The sequence below is a fragment of the Barbus barbus genome, assembly GCF_936440315.1.
Source record: "Barbus barbus genome assembly, chromosome: 25".
Classification (NCBI taxonomy): domain Eukaryota; kingdom Metazoa; phylum Chordata; class Actinopteri; order Cypriniformes; family Cyprinidae; genus Barbus; species Barbus barbus.
Window position 1 is genome coordinate 24,208,076 of NC_136753.1, and position 17,980 is coordinate 24,226,055.

Consider the following 17,980-nt stretch of genomic DNA (forward strand, 5'->3'; position numbering starts at 1 on the left):
CACGATGGCTCTGCTCACTCTGTAGAATGCTGCATAAATCACACCGTGTCCCATTTACATCTGTCTTTCTCAGCCGGTAGTTCAGAACCGAACGCCCCTCAATTCACCCTCCCAGACAGCCGGTCTGAACAGGAATCTGAGAGTGGTATTGTGGAGCACAGTGGAATCCATATGCACTTCAAAGATTAGATTGATCCGTGTTTTATGCTCTGATTTTTCAAGTTTATATTGCTGCCAGTGTAGCAAAGTTTACCTATTTCTTAGTTTGTTTTTGCTCACTCCGAGGTTTGGACCCAATCTTCTTTATCTAGTAAAGTCTGGGGAATATTTCACCACAAAATATAATATAAAGGAAACAAAGTTTATTCTCTTAAGAGTTTATGCAGTGTAACATTTTGATAAACGAGCACATTCTCACCAAATTATCATTACTGTAATGTGAAAAAAATCTTATTCTCATTGACTGAATCTCATTATTTGTTTGGTAAATGATTTACACAGAATTGTACCTTACTCTGTGTGTGTGTGTGTTTGTATTTTTTTATCATTTTATTTTCACATACTGTTACAGTGCAAGAAATCTTAATGGCCTTCACTAGTATGCATATACTAGTATGCATTTTCTTTAGGAAAAATATTTTTCTTTTTGATTTTGGTGTGAAATATTGTCATCTCTCTCTGCTTGTTTTTGTTATATTTACTTAAAGAAATAATGAATCTTTAGATAAAAATATAAAATATTTTGTGCTCTGATTGCCTAGAATACAACATAAACACAATGAAGCTGTCTGTTCATTAAACCCATAATTTGGACTATTTTAAAGAAGACACAAGTTATGCTTTGGGATTCTGGGACTTTACAGTAGACCCCATTGATTTCCACTCCCTATCCAGCATCTTTTGTGCTTTGCACTGTCAAAGGCTTGAAACACAGAGAATTACTCCTTTCCTAGACACAATGTGCGCTTGGTCCCGATTCCATGGTGATCCCTATGGGACTCCAACTGAGAAGTAAAAACAGAACCAAAAAAAACAACACTTCCATTCTCACTACAAACATCCCTCAACCACACCAAGCACACAGTAGATATCGACGTTTGCCATGTGAAGATTCAACAAATGTATTCAACTGTACTGAGTGTGAAAGAAAGTGTTATTTAGCCTGGGACTGATATAGAAAAAGCTCCACAACTTACCTTGTATTGAATCAAGAGCCATAATGACACATAACTTAATGGCATTTTTGCTAGATAAGATCACATTCTCATTATAATAAACTAAATAAACTGGGAGTTTTGCACAAGCTAGAAGAGATGAATTTGTCATTAATTACTCACCCTCATTTCATTGCAAACCTGTAAGACCTCCGTTCATCTTCAGAACACAAATTAAGATATATTCAATGAAATCCGAGAGCTTTCTGTTCCTCCATAGAGCGCAATGCAACTGAAATGTTCTCAGGCCCAGAAAGGTAGAATTAAAATAGTGACATCAGTGGTTCAATTGTAATTTTACGATGCAACGTAAATACTTTTTGTGGGAAAAGAAAAGAAAAATAACAACTTTATTCAACAATGTCATATATTGTCATATATGTAGAGACCACTCTTCACAATCCAATTCCCAACCTCCTGATGTTTTTTTTTTTTTTTTTGGTGTTTATCCAGCTTCAAGTTGGCAGTATGTCCAGCCTGATCTCACGGCAATTTGTACATATTTTACGAGGAGGCTAATTTGTACGAATTCGTAAGACCTCACTCATTCATTCATACGATTTTTGTTAAATCATACGTACTTTGAGTTTGCACAATTCGTATGCATTTGTACGAGTGACCTACAACTAACTGAGTGTTTACTGGTCACTGGGGTTTAGAAAAATTGTACAAAATCGTATGAGTGAGGTCGTACGAATTCGTACGAATTAGCCACCTCATAAAATACGTACGAATTGGTTGTGAGATAGCGTTGGTATGTCACATTACAGAAGTTAAATACACTGTAAAAAACTGCTGTAACAGTTTTCACTCAGACATTGCTAGTAAATTTCACAATTACAAAGAAAACGCAAGTAACGCACAGAATGCAGCCTGGAATTCTGATGTAGAAAAACTGAATTGGTACCTTCTTGTAAATGTATTCCATGTATTTTATAATGAAAAGCAAATTCAACATGTTTATTTCAGGTGCCAAAAAGAACAGAATTGAAATACTGAGACATTATGGCAACGCTATGCATTTTAACTCGGGTCAACTATTACTAGAACTTTACCAGAGTGGAGGATCTTTGAATCAAACTAAGCACCTCATTTTTTGTGTTTCTTGCAGAGTGAAGAACGAGAAACCACAGAGAGGCCTCCATACCTTCGTGATTGGATGTGAGTTGACTTTGACCGTACCAAAGTGAAGATGAAGTTGCTATGGAAACTGCTGGTTCTGCAGTCATTCCTGGGGTACCTTGCAGGTAAAAGTATCTTATTAAGAACTTTTGATGCGTGCATGGCAGCTCCTTTGTGAAGTCTGGTTCCGTATTCCTATGTATATAGGCCAGGGGACTGTCTGAAAAGATGTCACGGAGATTGCAACTAACTCGGATGCAATTTATATTAGCGAATAATAGGCCTAATCATTAAAAAGGAGAAAGAAAAGTCCAAGTTGCAAAGAAAGGACTGTGTAGTTCAGTTGATAGGAGAGCAATTGTTAAAGTAAATAACAGGATCCAGCGGACAGATCCGAGAGGAAGGGCTGTCGGCTGTTTGCTTGATAGTTTTGAATATAAATTAGATGATCGGCTTGCAAGATAGGATACTAAGATGAAAAATATTAATTTGAATGTACTGATAGCTAAGAATGTGAGATTTAATCAAGAAGAGGGAGAAATCCAAATCTTTATTCTTTGTCAGACTGATATAATTTATAGCAGTCTGAAATTAAATTCTGGGGGACGCTACTGACCCAGAGGTGCTCTGTGCTGCACAACTGAAAATGACTTGTTACAGAAAGCCAATTACTGAGTGTTACTTTGAGAAAAACAGACCTAAAGAAGTGTGATATTAAGCTCTTGTCTTATCAGTGTAACATTAAGGCTGATTTGAATAATCGACTGACAGATTGATTGATTGATTGTTCGATAGGGTTTCAATGCAATTGTTTTACAATTTGTTTTTTTAGTTTTTGTATTTTAATGACAGTGTCCTTTAAAATGAGTCAAACATGTATTTAATTTAATTTAATTTAATTGGTGTGTAATTTGGTTCAAGTTAACTTGTGCATTTGCTTCATTTTTTGTGCAATGTAAGTTGTAATGTTTATATATATATATATATATATATATATATATATATATATATATATATATATATATATACATATTACCATCATCGTCAACAATATCTTGTAATTAAGATATTAATTCATCACATTGAAGTGTATTTTCATCTCATTCTCATTATCACTGTCAAATGTTTTCATTGCTTACTTTTAACAAGATTAACCCTTGTGTTTTGTGAGGTGGATGATTTGAGGAAAATACTAGGGAAATTGTTCCCCAATTACTTTTTAGTCAACACCAACTAGTTACAAACCTATAAAGTTCATACCGTGCGACACCATTGAAGTCAATGATCCTTCCCACTCACAGTGTCTTAAAAGAGAAAATTAAGGCTGTATGGCCCCCTCATCTATCTATAAAGTCTTTGTTGTTAATTAATGTACAAAGAGAGGAAATGGTGATACGTGTGTATTCAAACTCGTATCTTCAATTTATTTCATATTTCATTAAGGAACAATTAAGGTGGTTATTATCTCTATTAATACTTTCTCTTTTACCTGAGGGCTCTTTTATATCAATCATCATCTTATTCTGAGATGCGGTCCCATTTCTCATACTTAACACTGTCTGTGTGAAATTAGCACTTTTTACCTTCTTATTTAATCAACTAGTGAGATGACGTCCTGCTAATTATCTACTGTAGTTTACATTTAAGGAATGAAAGAGAAAGATCCACAGATGCCACAAATTATTTATCACTAATGTATATTTGAGCATTTTCTTTACCTTTAGTTTTGGTAATGCAGATGTGGAAGACTTTTTGTAAATTTTGTGATTTTATTTATTTCTTTTTTCTTTCTTTCTTTCTTTCTTTTTTTTTTTGAGGAAAAGAAGCCAGCAAGTGCCCAAGCATATGAGGATCCTCATTAAGTTGGTTGAGAGAAAGAATGTCCTCAAGGAGTGGTGATTTTGAAGAAGCTAAATCGTTATGATCGTTATAAGTTAAATAGTTATGATCTGACTCGCATATTATTCTAAATGAGGAAAGGATTGAGTAGGTGTGTCTTTAAAATCAGTTGTGGGTCACACTTTATATTAGGTGGGCTTAACCTCTATGTACTTACATAAAAGAATAAGTACATTGTACTTATTGTGGTCATATTGTATTGCAAAACAATTTTGCTGTTATTGAGGTGGGATATGGTATGGTTATGGACAGGTTTGGTGGTATGGGTAGGTTTAAGGGTGAGTTAAGGTGTAAAGGATGAGTCAACAGTGTAATTATAAATGTAATTACAGAAATTAATTACAGATGTAACTACATATAGGTATTTTTAAAAATATAAGTACAATGTAAAAACGTGTATGTACACAATAAGTGCATTGTATCAAATGATTAATTTAAATGTAAGTACATAGTAGCTAAGGCCACCTAATATAAAGTGGGACCCAGTTGTGTATATAATAACGCATGACAGCATTGAAAATGCAGTTGCAACTTTTCAGCTACTGAAAGGAGCAGAATAAATTCCATGAAAATTCTCTGAACATCACTTTTAATGTTGTCAAAATGTGAATTTCAAAACTGAAGTTCCCTTTCAAAGGGAAATTCTCTCACCTCATGTGAGACTTCTATTCTTCCACACTGGCCGCTCTTTTCCAAGCAATTACAATGAATGTGAATGACATGAGGTTGAGTAAATAGTGACAGAATCTTCAGTTATGGGTGAAATATTCCTTTCATCTGTTCAGTTACATTATCTCCCAACACATGCTTGGATCAGAAAAGACACTGTGTTTGGTGGTACTTGACTTTCTTGCACTGAGGAATCTTTGTTCTTGCCTTATATTTTCAGTTAGTGGTGGGTGGCACTGGTTGTTGTAGTGTTGTGCTCCCTTTTAATGCTGAACTGACAGGAAAGGTCGTGCAACCTGCCGAACAGCAGAGACAAGGAAGGTTTGCCCCTGAAAAGACGAGGCTTGGCAGGGCGACTGCTCAGAATGCTGAGAGGGGACCGCAATGATGTCCATCCCCTGCTAGGCATCTTCCTTTGTTCTCTCACAGCAGTGCGTAGTGACAGGGGCGAGCTGTCCGCTACACACACACACATGTCACTCCACCCTGATCGCCCACCCAGTTAGCATGTGATTACCTTTGCATCACATACACTTCAACCAAACGCACGCTGCATTCTAATTCCCTGTCTGTTTCTCTTGTTCTCATTGACTCAGGGCCAGGCTCATTATTTTAGATTTGGGTTTCTTCAACACGCTGTCATGATTTAAGGAACACTTCAAGCAACATGATTTCCCTTTCTGGCAGAAGATGTGGCCCAAAAATGAAAATTTGACTTTCCAAGCCTGTGTGACTTTCTTTTTTGTGCAAACAATGGTAAAGTCAGTGTGGTCCAATGTTGGGCAAAACGTTCCTCAAAATAGCTTCTTTTGTGTTCTACAGAGGAAAGAAAGTTATACAGGTTTGTAATGACATGAGGGTGAAAAAAAATAAAATTTAATTTCTGGCTGAACTATCCATTTTATTATCAATTCAACCTCATGTCATTCCAAATTTGTATGATTTTATTTATTTTTTTCCATACAATGAGACCGTGGGTTCTGACAATGTTGTGCACAACAGTATTTAAAATATTGTCTTTTCCTGCATAGGAAAAAAAAAGTCATACAGGTAAATAATGACAGAATTTAAATTTTTCGGTCAGTTGGGTCAGTAATGGTCCTTTTATATCAGGTTATTGGCTTTTTTTTTTTTTTTTTTGAAATCTAATGAAAAAGAAGCTGTGTATTAAACAACCATGTGGTAAAGCCTTTTTTTGATAATCAAGTGAATTAACCACAATCTCATTTGATTTTTTTTTTTTAATTGAAGCATTTTATTGGGGAAAAAATCTGATTCATAAATGAGAAGTTTGTTCACATGATGCAACACTTCATTCAAAAACAAAATACTCAAAGTAGTAAAACTAACATAAAATTGCTTCCTACTCTGTATTCCCAAATTACTTTTCATCACTCTTACATTTTATTCATCACTTCCGACAAATACAGTATGCTCTCTCTCTCTCTCTCTCTCTCATATATATACATACATACATACAGTGGGGCAAATAAGTATTTGATACACTGCCGATTTTTCAAGTTTTCCCACTTACAAAGAATGGAGAGATCTGTAATTTTCATCGTAGGTACACCTCAACTGTGAGAGACAGAATCTAAAAAAAATCCAGAAAATCACATTGTATGATTTTTAAATAATTAACTTCCATTTTATTGCATTAAATAAGTATTTGATCACCTACCAACCAACAAGAATTCTGGCTCTCACAGACCTGTTAGTTTGTCTTTAAGAAGCCCTTCTATCCTCAACTCATTACCTGTATTAATTGCACCTGTTTGAACTCGTTACCTGTATAAAAGACACCTGTTCACACACTCAATCAATCAGACTCCAACCTCTCCACTATGGGCAAGAGCAAAGAGCTGTCTAAGGACACTAGGGACAAAATTGTAGACCTGCACAAGGCTGGGATGGGCCACAGGACAACAGGCAAACAGCTTGGTGAGAAGGCAACAACTGTAGCACAATCATTAGAAAATGGAAGAAATTCAAGATGACTGTCAATCTCCCTCGGCCTGGGGCTCCATGCAAGATCTCGCCTCATGGAGTATCAATGATCCTGAGAAAGGTGAGGGATCAGCCTAGAACTACACAGGAGGACCTGGTCAATGACCTGAAGAGAGCTGGGACCACAGTCTCAATGGTTACCATTAGTAACACACTACACCGTCATTGATTAAAATCCTGCAGCGCGCGCAAGGTCCCCCTGCTCAAGCCAGCACATGTCCAGGCCCGTCTGAAGTTTGCCAAATACTATCTGGATGATCCAGAGGAGGCATGGGAGAAGGTCATGTGGTCAGATGAGACCAAAATAGAACTTTTTTGTATAAACTCCACTCGCCGTGTTTGGAGGAAGAAGAAGGATGAGTACAATCCCAAGAACACCATCCCAACCGTGAAGCATGGGGGTGGAAACATCATGCTTTGGGGGTGCTTTTCTGCAAAGGGGACAGGACAACTGCACCGTATTGAGGGGAGGATGGATGGGGTCATGTATCGCGAGATTTTGGGCAACAACCTCCTTCCCTCAGTAAGAGCACTGAAGATGGGTCGTGGCTGGGTCTTCCAGCATGACAATGACCCCAAACACACAGCAAGGGCAACTAAGGAGTGGCTCCGTAAGAAGCATTTCAAGGTCCTGGAGTGGCCTAGCCAGTCTCCAGACCTGAACCCAATAGAAAATCTATGGAGGGAGCTGAAACTCCGTATTGCCCAGCGACAGCCCCAAAACCTGAAAGGTCTGGAGAAGACCTGTATGGAGGAGTGGGCCAAAATCCCTGTTGCAGTGTGTGCAAACCTGGTCAAGAACTACAGGAAACGTCTGACCTCTGTAATTGTAAACAAAGGTTTCTGTACCAAATATTAAGTTCTATTTTTCTATTGTATCAAATACTTATTTCATGCAATAAAATGGAAATTACTTATTCAAAAATCATACAATGTGATTTTCTGGATTTTTTTAATTTTTATATTCTGCCTCACAGTTGAGGTGTACCTACGATGAAAATGACAGATCTCTCCATTCTTTGTAAGTGGGAAAACTTGAAAAATCGTCTGTGTATCAAATACTTATTTGCCCCACTGTATATATATATATATATATATATACACACAACCCGAATTCCAGAAATGTTGGGACTAATACTAAAAGACTCTCAAATCACATGAGCCAATGTTTTATTCACAATAGAACCTAGAGAACAAATGTTTAAACTACAACATTTTACACTTTTATCCACTAAATGAGCTCATTTCAAATTTGATGCCTGCTACAGATATCAAAAAAGTTGACACGGGGCAACAAAAGCAAGAAATTTTGAAAAGATTCAGCTGGGAGAACATCTAGCAACTAATTAAGTTAATTGACATCAGGTTTGTAACATGATTAGCTATAAACGGGATCGCTTAGAGAGGCAGAGTCTCTCAGAAGATGGGCAGAGGCTCCAATCTGTGAAAGAGTGCATGTGGAATACTTTAAAAACCATATTCCTCAATGTCAAATTGTAAAGGCTTTGCAAATCTCATAATCTGCAGTGCATAACATCATCAAAAGATTCAGAAAAACTGGAGAAATCTCTGTGCGTAAGGGACAAGACCGAAGACGTTTGTTGGATGCCCGTGGTCTTCGGGCCCTCAGACGACACTGCATCACTCATCAGCATGATTTCAGTTCAACAGTTCAAATTTGACATTGTTGTTGGAAATCACGGACGCCGTGTCCTCCGGGCTAAAGAGGAGGGAGACCTTCCAGCACGTTATCATTCAGTTCAAAAGCCAGTATCTCTGATGGTATGGGGGTGCACAAGTGCATACGGTATGGGCAGTGTGCATGTTTTTGAAGGCACTATGAATGCTGAAAGGTATATAAAGGTTTTAGAGTAACATATGCTCCCCTCCAGATGACGTGTATTTCAGAAGGATAATGCAAAACCACATACTGCAGCTATTACAACAGCATGGCTTCGTAGTAGAAGAGTCCAGGTGCTAAATCGGCCTGCCTGCAGTCAAGATCATTCACCTATAGAGGGCATTTGGTGCATCATTAAACGAAAAACACATCAAAGATGTCCACAAACTCTTCAGCAGCTGGAAACCTATATCAGGCAAGAATGGGACCAAATGTCAGCACCAAAACTCCAGAAACTCATAACCTCGATGCCCAGACGTCTTCAAAAGAAGAGGAGATGCTACACCATGGTAAACATGCCCCCGTCCAAACTATTATGAGACCTGTATCAGGCATCAAATTTGAAATGAGCTCATTTTGTGCATAAAATTTTAAAATGTCTCAGTTTAAACGTGTTATGTTATCTATGTGCTATTGTGAATAAAATATTGGCTCATGATTTGAAAGTCTTTAAGTTTTCTTTTTATTCAAATTTTAAAAAATCCCAACATTTCCAGAATTTGGATTGTATATACAGTATATACACACATACATACATGCATACATACAGACACACACACACATAAGAGCAGCAAAACTAGCAGAGTTTGACATATCTGAACCGTCATTCCTCACCTTAATTCCCCTATTCTGTGCCATTTGATTTATCCATCTGAGACACCATCTGAAAAGACACAAAGTGACATTGTAGCATTCCAGTGGGGTAAATCAAAACAGAAAATGATGCAATGAAAGGAAATTGGAGAAGGCGTAGGTGAATGTAATCGTGATTTGGTTTTACATTTGAGCAGGTGTGTTGAACTTAAAAGGCCTAAGATGTTTGTTTCTTGCTGTCATTGGTTTATATGAAACATGTGTGTGGGAGTTCAATACTTGAGCCTTACAAACAAACCACTTGCCATTTCCCTTACCAGCTGAGCTGTTTAATTTGCCCACCTTTTTCGTCTTTGATTACAAATTTCTTCCAGCCAGTGAAGTGCTCTTTGCCATCAGCTGCTATTAGGAAGGAAGATTTTTGCAAACAAAAAGGATGCAATTCCTAATTCCAAAAAAACAGCAACAAAAAAATAAACATTTGAGCCATTGGATATTTCAGTTTTTGAAGAAAAAAAAAAGTAATACTTAGGACTAACATTTTTATTAATTCCATGTTTGACTTTCTCTACCAAAGTTCACTATTAAAAAATAAAGGTTCTTTATTGGGATCTGTGGTTCCACAAAGAACTTTTAATATCCATTAAAACTTTCTTTTCCACAAAAGGTTCTTTAGTGGAAAAGGGTAGTTTAAATTTTTAAAATGTTCAACACACTAAAAATGGTTCTTCTAGTTCCAACCCTGAAAAAAACCCTCACCTGCCTGTAGCCCTAGTAATTCTAAAGACCTTGATTAACTTGTTCAGGTGTGTTTGATTAGGATTGGAGCTAAACTCTGCAGGATGTCGGTACTCCAGGACCAACGTTGCCTATCCCTGTTCTATGGCATTGCTGGCGTATTTATTTATTTATTTATTTATTTATTTATTTATTTAATTTTTTTGCGGGTAATGTCTCTTTTCATACTATGAAAATAGAAAGAACTGGTGCCATTAAGTGCTAAATTTGACAAAAAGTGTGCTATAAAAGTCATCATCCTTCTAAAACTTTGAGAAGGTTGAAATTAAAGTTGTTTTTCGCTGAAAACTTAACCTCTGCGTCTTTTAAATGTCATTCACACATGGATTTAAAATATACCAGTATACTCTGTTAGTTAACTGCGGGGCTATCATAGTCCTTTCCTGCAATTTGTCTTTGACGGGCTGTCAGTAGACATTTGCTTGAACTGTGGGCGTAAAATAATTTAAGTGCATCTTCTTTTCTGATTAATTTGGGGGTTAGATCATTCCAATACAGCAATCAGCTCAGACACAGTCATTGTTCCTATGCTTTTATTTTGTATGTCTGGTTTATATAGACCACTCACAGGTGAAAAGGCAGACAGCGGGACCCAGAAACCCATCATTTGGTGACCAAGTTATTCATGGCTTGTAAAGGCGAGGCCCAGTGGGGATTCTGTAAACAGCATTTTCACAAAACAATTTTTGCTTTCCGTGAGGTGTTATGTTCTAAGAAGCACTGTCTGCCCGACCTACCGCTGGCACGGTGCATACAAATGCTAATAGAACACCAAATGACTCGCCTCCACGACTCTCTATATTGAAAAACTATGCAATCACATTGTGTGATCTTTTTCTTCAAAGCTGTTGGTGTGCAGATGTAGAGCGTGCGTATATCCCGAGTGTTTGTCTTTCTACTTGCAAGAAATAGTGTAGTCATTGAGCTGTGTATCGTATGTTATCACATTTCACACCACATATTCCACACGCCTCTGTGCTTGTGAATATGAATTGGTAATATGAATCTTAATTGGTTTGCATGCGTGTGGATGTGAATGCGTGTATCTGTGTGCGTGTGAGCTCTATCTGCCTCTATACCAGGTGAAATACATGTTTGGTTTTCATGTGTGATGAGGATTTGTAGCTTATACATTATCTTCAGTAGTATCATAGACAAAGGCACTCTTATTATATTGCATAGTACAGACCAGAATTCATATTTTCTGCTCAAATCTGATGTTTTTGTGTGAGGTTGTGGACATGACCTTTTAAATGAGGCCCATATCAGACACCAGGCAGGACAGGCAACAGTGTGACCTGCATGCATAAAGTTCACTCTAAAAAATGTAATATTTGTATCATGTAATGTTTTGCTAGGTGGTCAGTAATGTTTACATTTTTTTTTTAAAGAAATTTATACATTTATTTAACAAACATGCATCAAATATATCAAAAATAACATTAAGAACATTTATAATATTACAAAATATATATAAATATTTAAAATAAATGTTGTTCTTTTGAAAGGAAGAATTCTTTTGAATTTAAGATGTTTTGCACGTTTTGATAAATTGAGTTCATATGGAATGATGAAACTATGAGTAACCACTGTACTGACATCAGTAATTTGTTCTAGTGACACTTCACGTTTTTATGCATCAGGGGTTTGATTGCCTGTGCCCAGATTAGTGGGTTGAGTCCACATGGTATAAGCTTTATTGATCTCCAAAGATAGACACTGAGAGTTGCGTGAGGAAGAATAAATCCTGTGTCTGTTTGATGTGAGAGTAATTTGAGATGCTGTAGCTTTTTCAAGTGGGCCTGAAACCAAGCCCATTGGTTGGTTAGAAGTCTGGTTTGCTTTCATGTAATTGATTGATTTAGTCACTACCAGTGTAGGGTAGTTGTGATGTAGCAGTATGTAACGGCAGCAATGCTACAAAAAGAAAAGAAAAGAAAAGCTGTCTTCAAAATGGTGGGTTTTTTTTCAAGATGCTTTTTCTTGTGGTGTATCGAGACAAACATTTTACAAAAATTCTGTAGCCTAGTGTCTAGTATGTATAGAATTGGTTAGTCTGATTCAGATTCCGTATTTATAAATGAATTTGTTAAAAATAATTTGATTCACTGATTCATTGTGTCTGGGTTACGTTTGTTTGTTTATTTATTTATTTATTTTTTAAAGAGATTAATACTTTTATTCAACAAGGATGTGCTAAATTGATGAAAAGTGTTAGTAAAGACTCAGTATCACAGGTCCCAAAAAATATTAAGCATCACAACTGTTTCCATCATTGATAATAAATCAACATATTATAATGGTTTTTGAAGGATCATGTGAGACTGAAGACTGAAGTAATGGCTGATGAAAATTCAGCTTTGCATCACAGGAATCAAAAATATTTTAAAGTATATTAAAATAGAAAACTGCTATTTTAAATTGAAATAATATTTCACAATATTACCTGTTTTTCTGTATTTTTGATCAAATAAATGTAGCCTTGATGAACATAAGAGGCTTATTCAAAAAAACACTACAAATCTTACTGATTCCAAACTTTTGAATGGCAGTGTGTGTGTGTGTGTGTGTGTGTGTGTGTGTGTGTGTATTCCTTAGATGGCTTCAGTGTACTTTTTTATTATTATTATTATTTGTCCGGAATTTGAAGTGTTTCCCTTTTTTTAACTAAACTATTCAGTTTCATGTTATTTTTCATTATTTGCTTCATCCAAGAATCATTTTGTACTTTGGGAGTGTGCTGTGTATATGATAAGCATATGGACTGTCCACCCACCAGATGACTAGACAGAGAAAGAGCGAGAGAGGGATAATGTGAGGGTGAACAAAATCAAAGGTGTTGCTGTGGCATGAGAATTCTATGCAAATAAATCCCAACATTTGGCCCCATGCAAATCCCTTGTCACCCCTGAAACAAATTGAAGTCATCAAACAGATTCATGTGCCAAGCTCCTCTGTAGTGAAAATATGCTTGTCACTTATCCAAAAATCCCAGCTCATGTCTTTATATTTCCTGTGATTTCTTATTGTGCTTCTTTGTCATATTTTGAGGGCAGGTTTACACAGCTGCCTGTTGTGAGAGATTGGGATGTGGGATCTGTCTGGTTTTGCTTGCTGATTTGCTTTACGTATTTGTTGCTGTTTCTTTGAGCCTGTGGCTGGGAGATGCTGCTTTCATGCAGATCAGAGGGCCACTTTCTCCAGACAAGTTTCTGTGTCTCGTGGGAAGGCCACTAGACTTTGCCTCGGGCAAGTGTTGCTCACAGGCAGAGACCTGGAACTTCGAAATGATATCCCGACAGAGGAGAGGAAGGGGTTGTAGATGACAAAGAGGTCAAAAAGAGCACTTTGTCATCCAGTTGGAAGATATGATGTTTGTTCTTTCTGGTATGCCAGTCTTAGAAACACACATTGAAAGGAGAGCTGTGTACTGCACCACAACTAGAGAAGTAGACCAGGATAACTGAAGAAAAGGACAGACAGCACTGGAAAAAGTTTAATTACAGTAAGAACAGGTCTAACATTTTTGCAGAAAAGTTCAAATCTTGAAAAAAAGTCACATTTGGCACATTTTTGCATTATTTGTGACATTATTTTCAAGCCAATTACATTTTCCTATAAAAGTCCCATCACCATAATTTCCAAACATTTTATTTTTATTAATTGTGTGCAATTCTTGTCATTTTCAATGGTGATTCTCATTATATTCTCAATACTTTAATACAATAATAGTGTAGTACAAATAGTAATCTTAAAAGTCCAAAATATTGGCTTAATTTTCCAAATATAGAGAAATATCATCTAGTAAAATGTATTATTTTTAATTCCTTTTCATTTTTTATTTTAGCATTATTTATACTATTGCAATAATTATTCATATTTTGAATGAATTTACTTTCATATTTTCAGTTTTTGTTTTAATTTAAGCTTTAGTAATTTTGTTATTTGTTTTTGTCATTTTTATAAAATTTTGTTAGCTTTAATTTTTTTTTTATTCCATATTCAGTTGTAGTAATTTTAGTGCTTCAACCTAAACTTCATTTCATTTGTTGAAGTTCAAATGTTTAAGTTTCTAATATTGGTATTTTATATAATTTAAGTTTAATTCACTTAACAAAAATATTTTTTATTCTTCCCTCACACAAATCTATTGTATGACTTCATGTTTGTTATATTTTTTTCCACTGGTCACCATTCGCTGTTGTGTTGACAAGAACAGTTTATTAAATGTATCTTACTGTGTTTTAAAATGTGACATTTAGGATTACTGAAGAGTAGAAAAACCTACTGAAATCTGAATGGTCACCTTTCCTGCAAACAATATGCATTTATTCAAAGCAACATAAAACATCCACCATGATTATTTCCATTCTTTCCACATCTCAATATTTAATATAGATCGTATCCACATGTGGCTGAGGTACTCATATCTATATCTTTTTCTTTCCATTATCATTTATCAACTCAAAGATGGATATTCCCCTTTGGCGCCGGACTAGCACCATCTCACAGAACCCCATTCACTCTAATGGCTCCCACAGAGCATGAACAATACAGGCAGCGTTTCCATCGTTCCCTGACCTTGAACCAATTTATATAGCTTTCTGTCGCTCCCTTCCCGCAAATGCATGATCCGATGTGTTGGAGGCCTCATCGAGCATGGAGGAATACGTTTTCTCGAAAGTTCACCAGGGCACGCCGTGTGTCGTCTGCCGCGGTTGGATTTACAGATATAAAAAGAGTGGACCGTATCTCGAAGTTTAGCTTTTTCCAAACCCAAGGGAGAACAAGCACACAATTGGCTTCAAGTCTGGGTTCTAAACAGACTTATCTGCCCATATCTATAAGAGCTGAGCGTGGAAAAGCTGCTCTGCCCGAGGCTTATGGTGTGCGGAAATTAATGCGATAGATTTTGGATTTTCTAAAGAAGGTTTTGCCTTGTCTGCTCGTTGTAATTTATTCTCTATTCACATTGTGGTTTGTGGTGAGATCTGTACATTCAGATGGTCACCTGGTCACAGAGATTGCGGTTTGTGTATTTGGAATGGGATTTTAAAAGTTTAAAGCTTGTAAGCTCTAATGGCTTTCCTTTACACATGGAAATCTCTAGCAATGTGTGTGTTTTCAATAAAACGGATTACATTTTCCTGCAGATTACAAGTTGTAAAGTTGAAGTAACTACAGTAAGTAGCCATTTGTCTTCAATGCAAGAGACAAGTGCTCTCACTTTGATGTTCTCACCTTGAGACATCCCTTTTTTATCATCATACTTTCTTTTATCCTTATGAATAAGACTTGAATCTTCAAATCCACACTCAGACGAGAGAGAGCGAGAAAAGTTAACTGGAGTTTTTGTCTTGGTGCTCAATTTGGTGCTTTCAAGTTTGATTTTGAGACGTGGCATATGAGGTCACCATCACACGCAGACTGCGTTACAATTGTAAAGGTAAAAGTACTGTATCTTGTCATGGAGACAGTGGATTATACACTGCACATTCTGCATTATACAAGCACTCTTAAAGTTTGACATTCTTGAGATGTCTGACACACCATTTAATGGCGGCATGATGGACATGTGAATAGAGAATGTAGAGAATGTCAGACTTCAGTAAATGAATAGTTTAGAAATATGCATTTAAGCATGCATTTTTATGTATTTAATCTGTTAAACTATTTCTGTTTAGCCATTGGAAACGTATTTCATTTAGTATCAAAAAATGATCGTTTCGGCTCTACATTCAGCTCAATCAAGGCCATTTTAAAACAGATGACCTATTGCACCTGCGTGGGAAGTTGAAGCTGAACAGTCAAGGCTAATAATTACATTAATTGCAGCCTTCATTATTGTGATGATTGATATTAATAATAAATGTAAATGCTATAAGCAATGTGTCATACTGCATTTACTATCAATTTATGAATACAATAAGCCACTCGAGGCTATGCTTTACAGTGATTACCACCTTTAAAAGATCACTTGCGAGTTTCATTTGAATTTTAGTAACTTTGTTTTGCGTTTTGATCATTTTTATTCGTTTTCTATGTGACTATATAGTTTCTGTTCAATTTTAACTTAGGTTTAGTTAGTTTGGTACATTAAACTAAATGAAATATTGTCTTGGTGACCAACTGAAATTTTATTTCAATTTTTAACACTTATTTTTGTCACATAATTTTATTTGTATTTTTTTCAGTTTACATAAAATGTTATTTTTTTTCAGTTACCATCCGATACCACAGTGTCACTCCAAGAATACCATGGTATTGTGTATTTTGTGTCCAAGAACATGGTACGAACATGGTAGGATGCCTATAAAAGCGTCTTTTTGTACAGTTTTGTTAGTTTTTTTGTAGCTTTTTGCATTATTTAATGTCAATTTGCATCATCAAAAATTATTGGTCTTGCTCATGAGACTCTGGATATTGGTCTTCTTGCACCAATACATCTCTTGTCATTAATAAAAGCAGCTATAGCTGAGACTTAGAAACCTTTAATCTGATCATTACAAAGAGTAGCGCAGTGTTAAGATTAATTAATACCTCATTAATCAAACACAAACTAGTCTTAGCAGCTGCCGCTACTGATTTTGTTCATTATCATGCATAGTTTGTTATATATTTTGGCTGTCAGAAGCACTTGAGAAGTGAATTATTTCAGCTGAATTATTGACAGCCCATGATTTAGCCACACAGCGGAACTAATACTCTCAGGAGCAGATTTATGAAAGCCTTCAATACATGTTGGAATTTTTGCTCATGAATTTTCAGGGGCTTGATCAATGATTGAAGCGTGTCAAGAGCCCTGAACCAATCGCAGGTCCTCTTGCTCTGCATTGATCCAGCACTGCAGTCTGCATGCTGACAATGTCCCAGTAAATTATGTGTCATAGAACAGAACAGAGTTGAACAGGGTAGAAATGACAATGAGATATTCCTATCAGAGTTTGCCATGTTATTACTCTCATTATTGCCTTATTTTTTTATATTGTAAGCTGCCCTCAAAAGACAAATGCCGATTAGACACTAATAAATAAATGTGCTGAAAAGCAAACAAACAAATGAATATTTGGCAATACTTTTAAATAATTTTACATTTCTAACTAAACTTTAGGAACAAAAGTGAGATGGATGATTTAGGTTACACTAATAGACCAGTAGGTGGCAACAAGTGACTCGCTGCATCCGAAATCGAATACAATATGCCAAAAGAATAGTATGTCCGAATTCATAGTATTAAAAAAAAACAATAGGTGAAAAGTAACTGGATGACCTACTACATTCGTCCAGGTTCTGAAGTGCGCATTCGATGGATACTTTACTTTCTCATGAGGCCATGGGAGGGGATTTGTGAATGTCAGTAAAGCGACACAGCTAACACTGGTAGGTCACGTTACAATAACATGGCGGATGTAGTATATCCAAATTTCATTCATAGTACCCATATTTATAGAACATATACTGCCATTCAAATTTTATTCTGCAAATAATTTTAGATTTAAGTGTGTTATATATATATATATATATATATATATATATATATATATATATATATATATATATATATATATATATATATATATATATATATATATATATATATATTAATTTTTTTTGTGAACTTTATATTTAAGAAATTAAATTGAAGTATTAAAATCTCCCATTGTCTTCACAGAGACAGAAACTTCAGTAGTTCAGTGATGCCGTCATAGTAATATTTGCATCCTGAATTGCAATTGGTCTTATTTCTGTCCACAACTTGCATTCTGATTGGTCAGAA

General features: G+C 35.9%; 1 protein-coding gene across 2 annotated transcripts in view; it reads left to right on the top strand.

Annotated features, from left to right (window-relative positions):
* cntn4 (contactin 4) overlaps positions 1–17,980 on the top strand; it is a 142,135-nt gene that overhangs the window by 16,680 nt on the left and 107,475 nt on the right. The window contains exon 2 of one of the 2 annotated variants that reach the window (XM_079377961.1): positions 2,326–2,461. In XM_079377961.1, the coding sequence (XP_079234087.1) occupies positions 2,407–2,461 (55 nt within the window). In that variant the 5' untranslated portion in view covers positions 2,326–2,406. Of the gene's footprint in view, positions 1–2,325; positions 2,462–17,980 lie in introns of those variants that run through there. The other variant, XM_079377962.1, reaches the window with a different exon arrangement.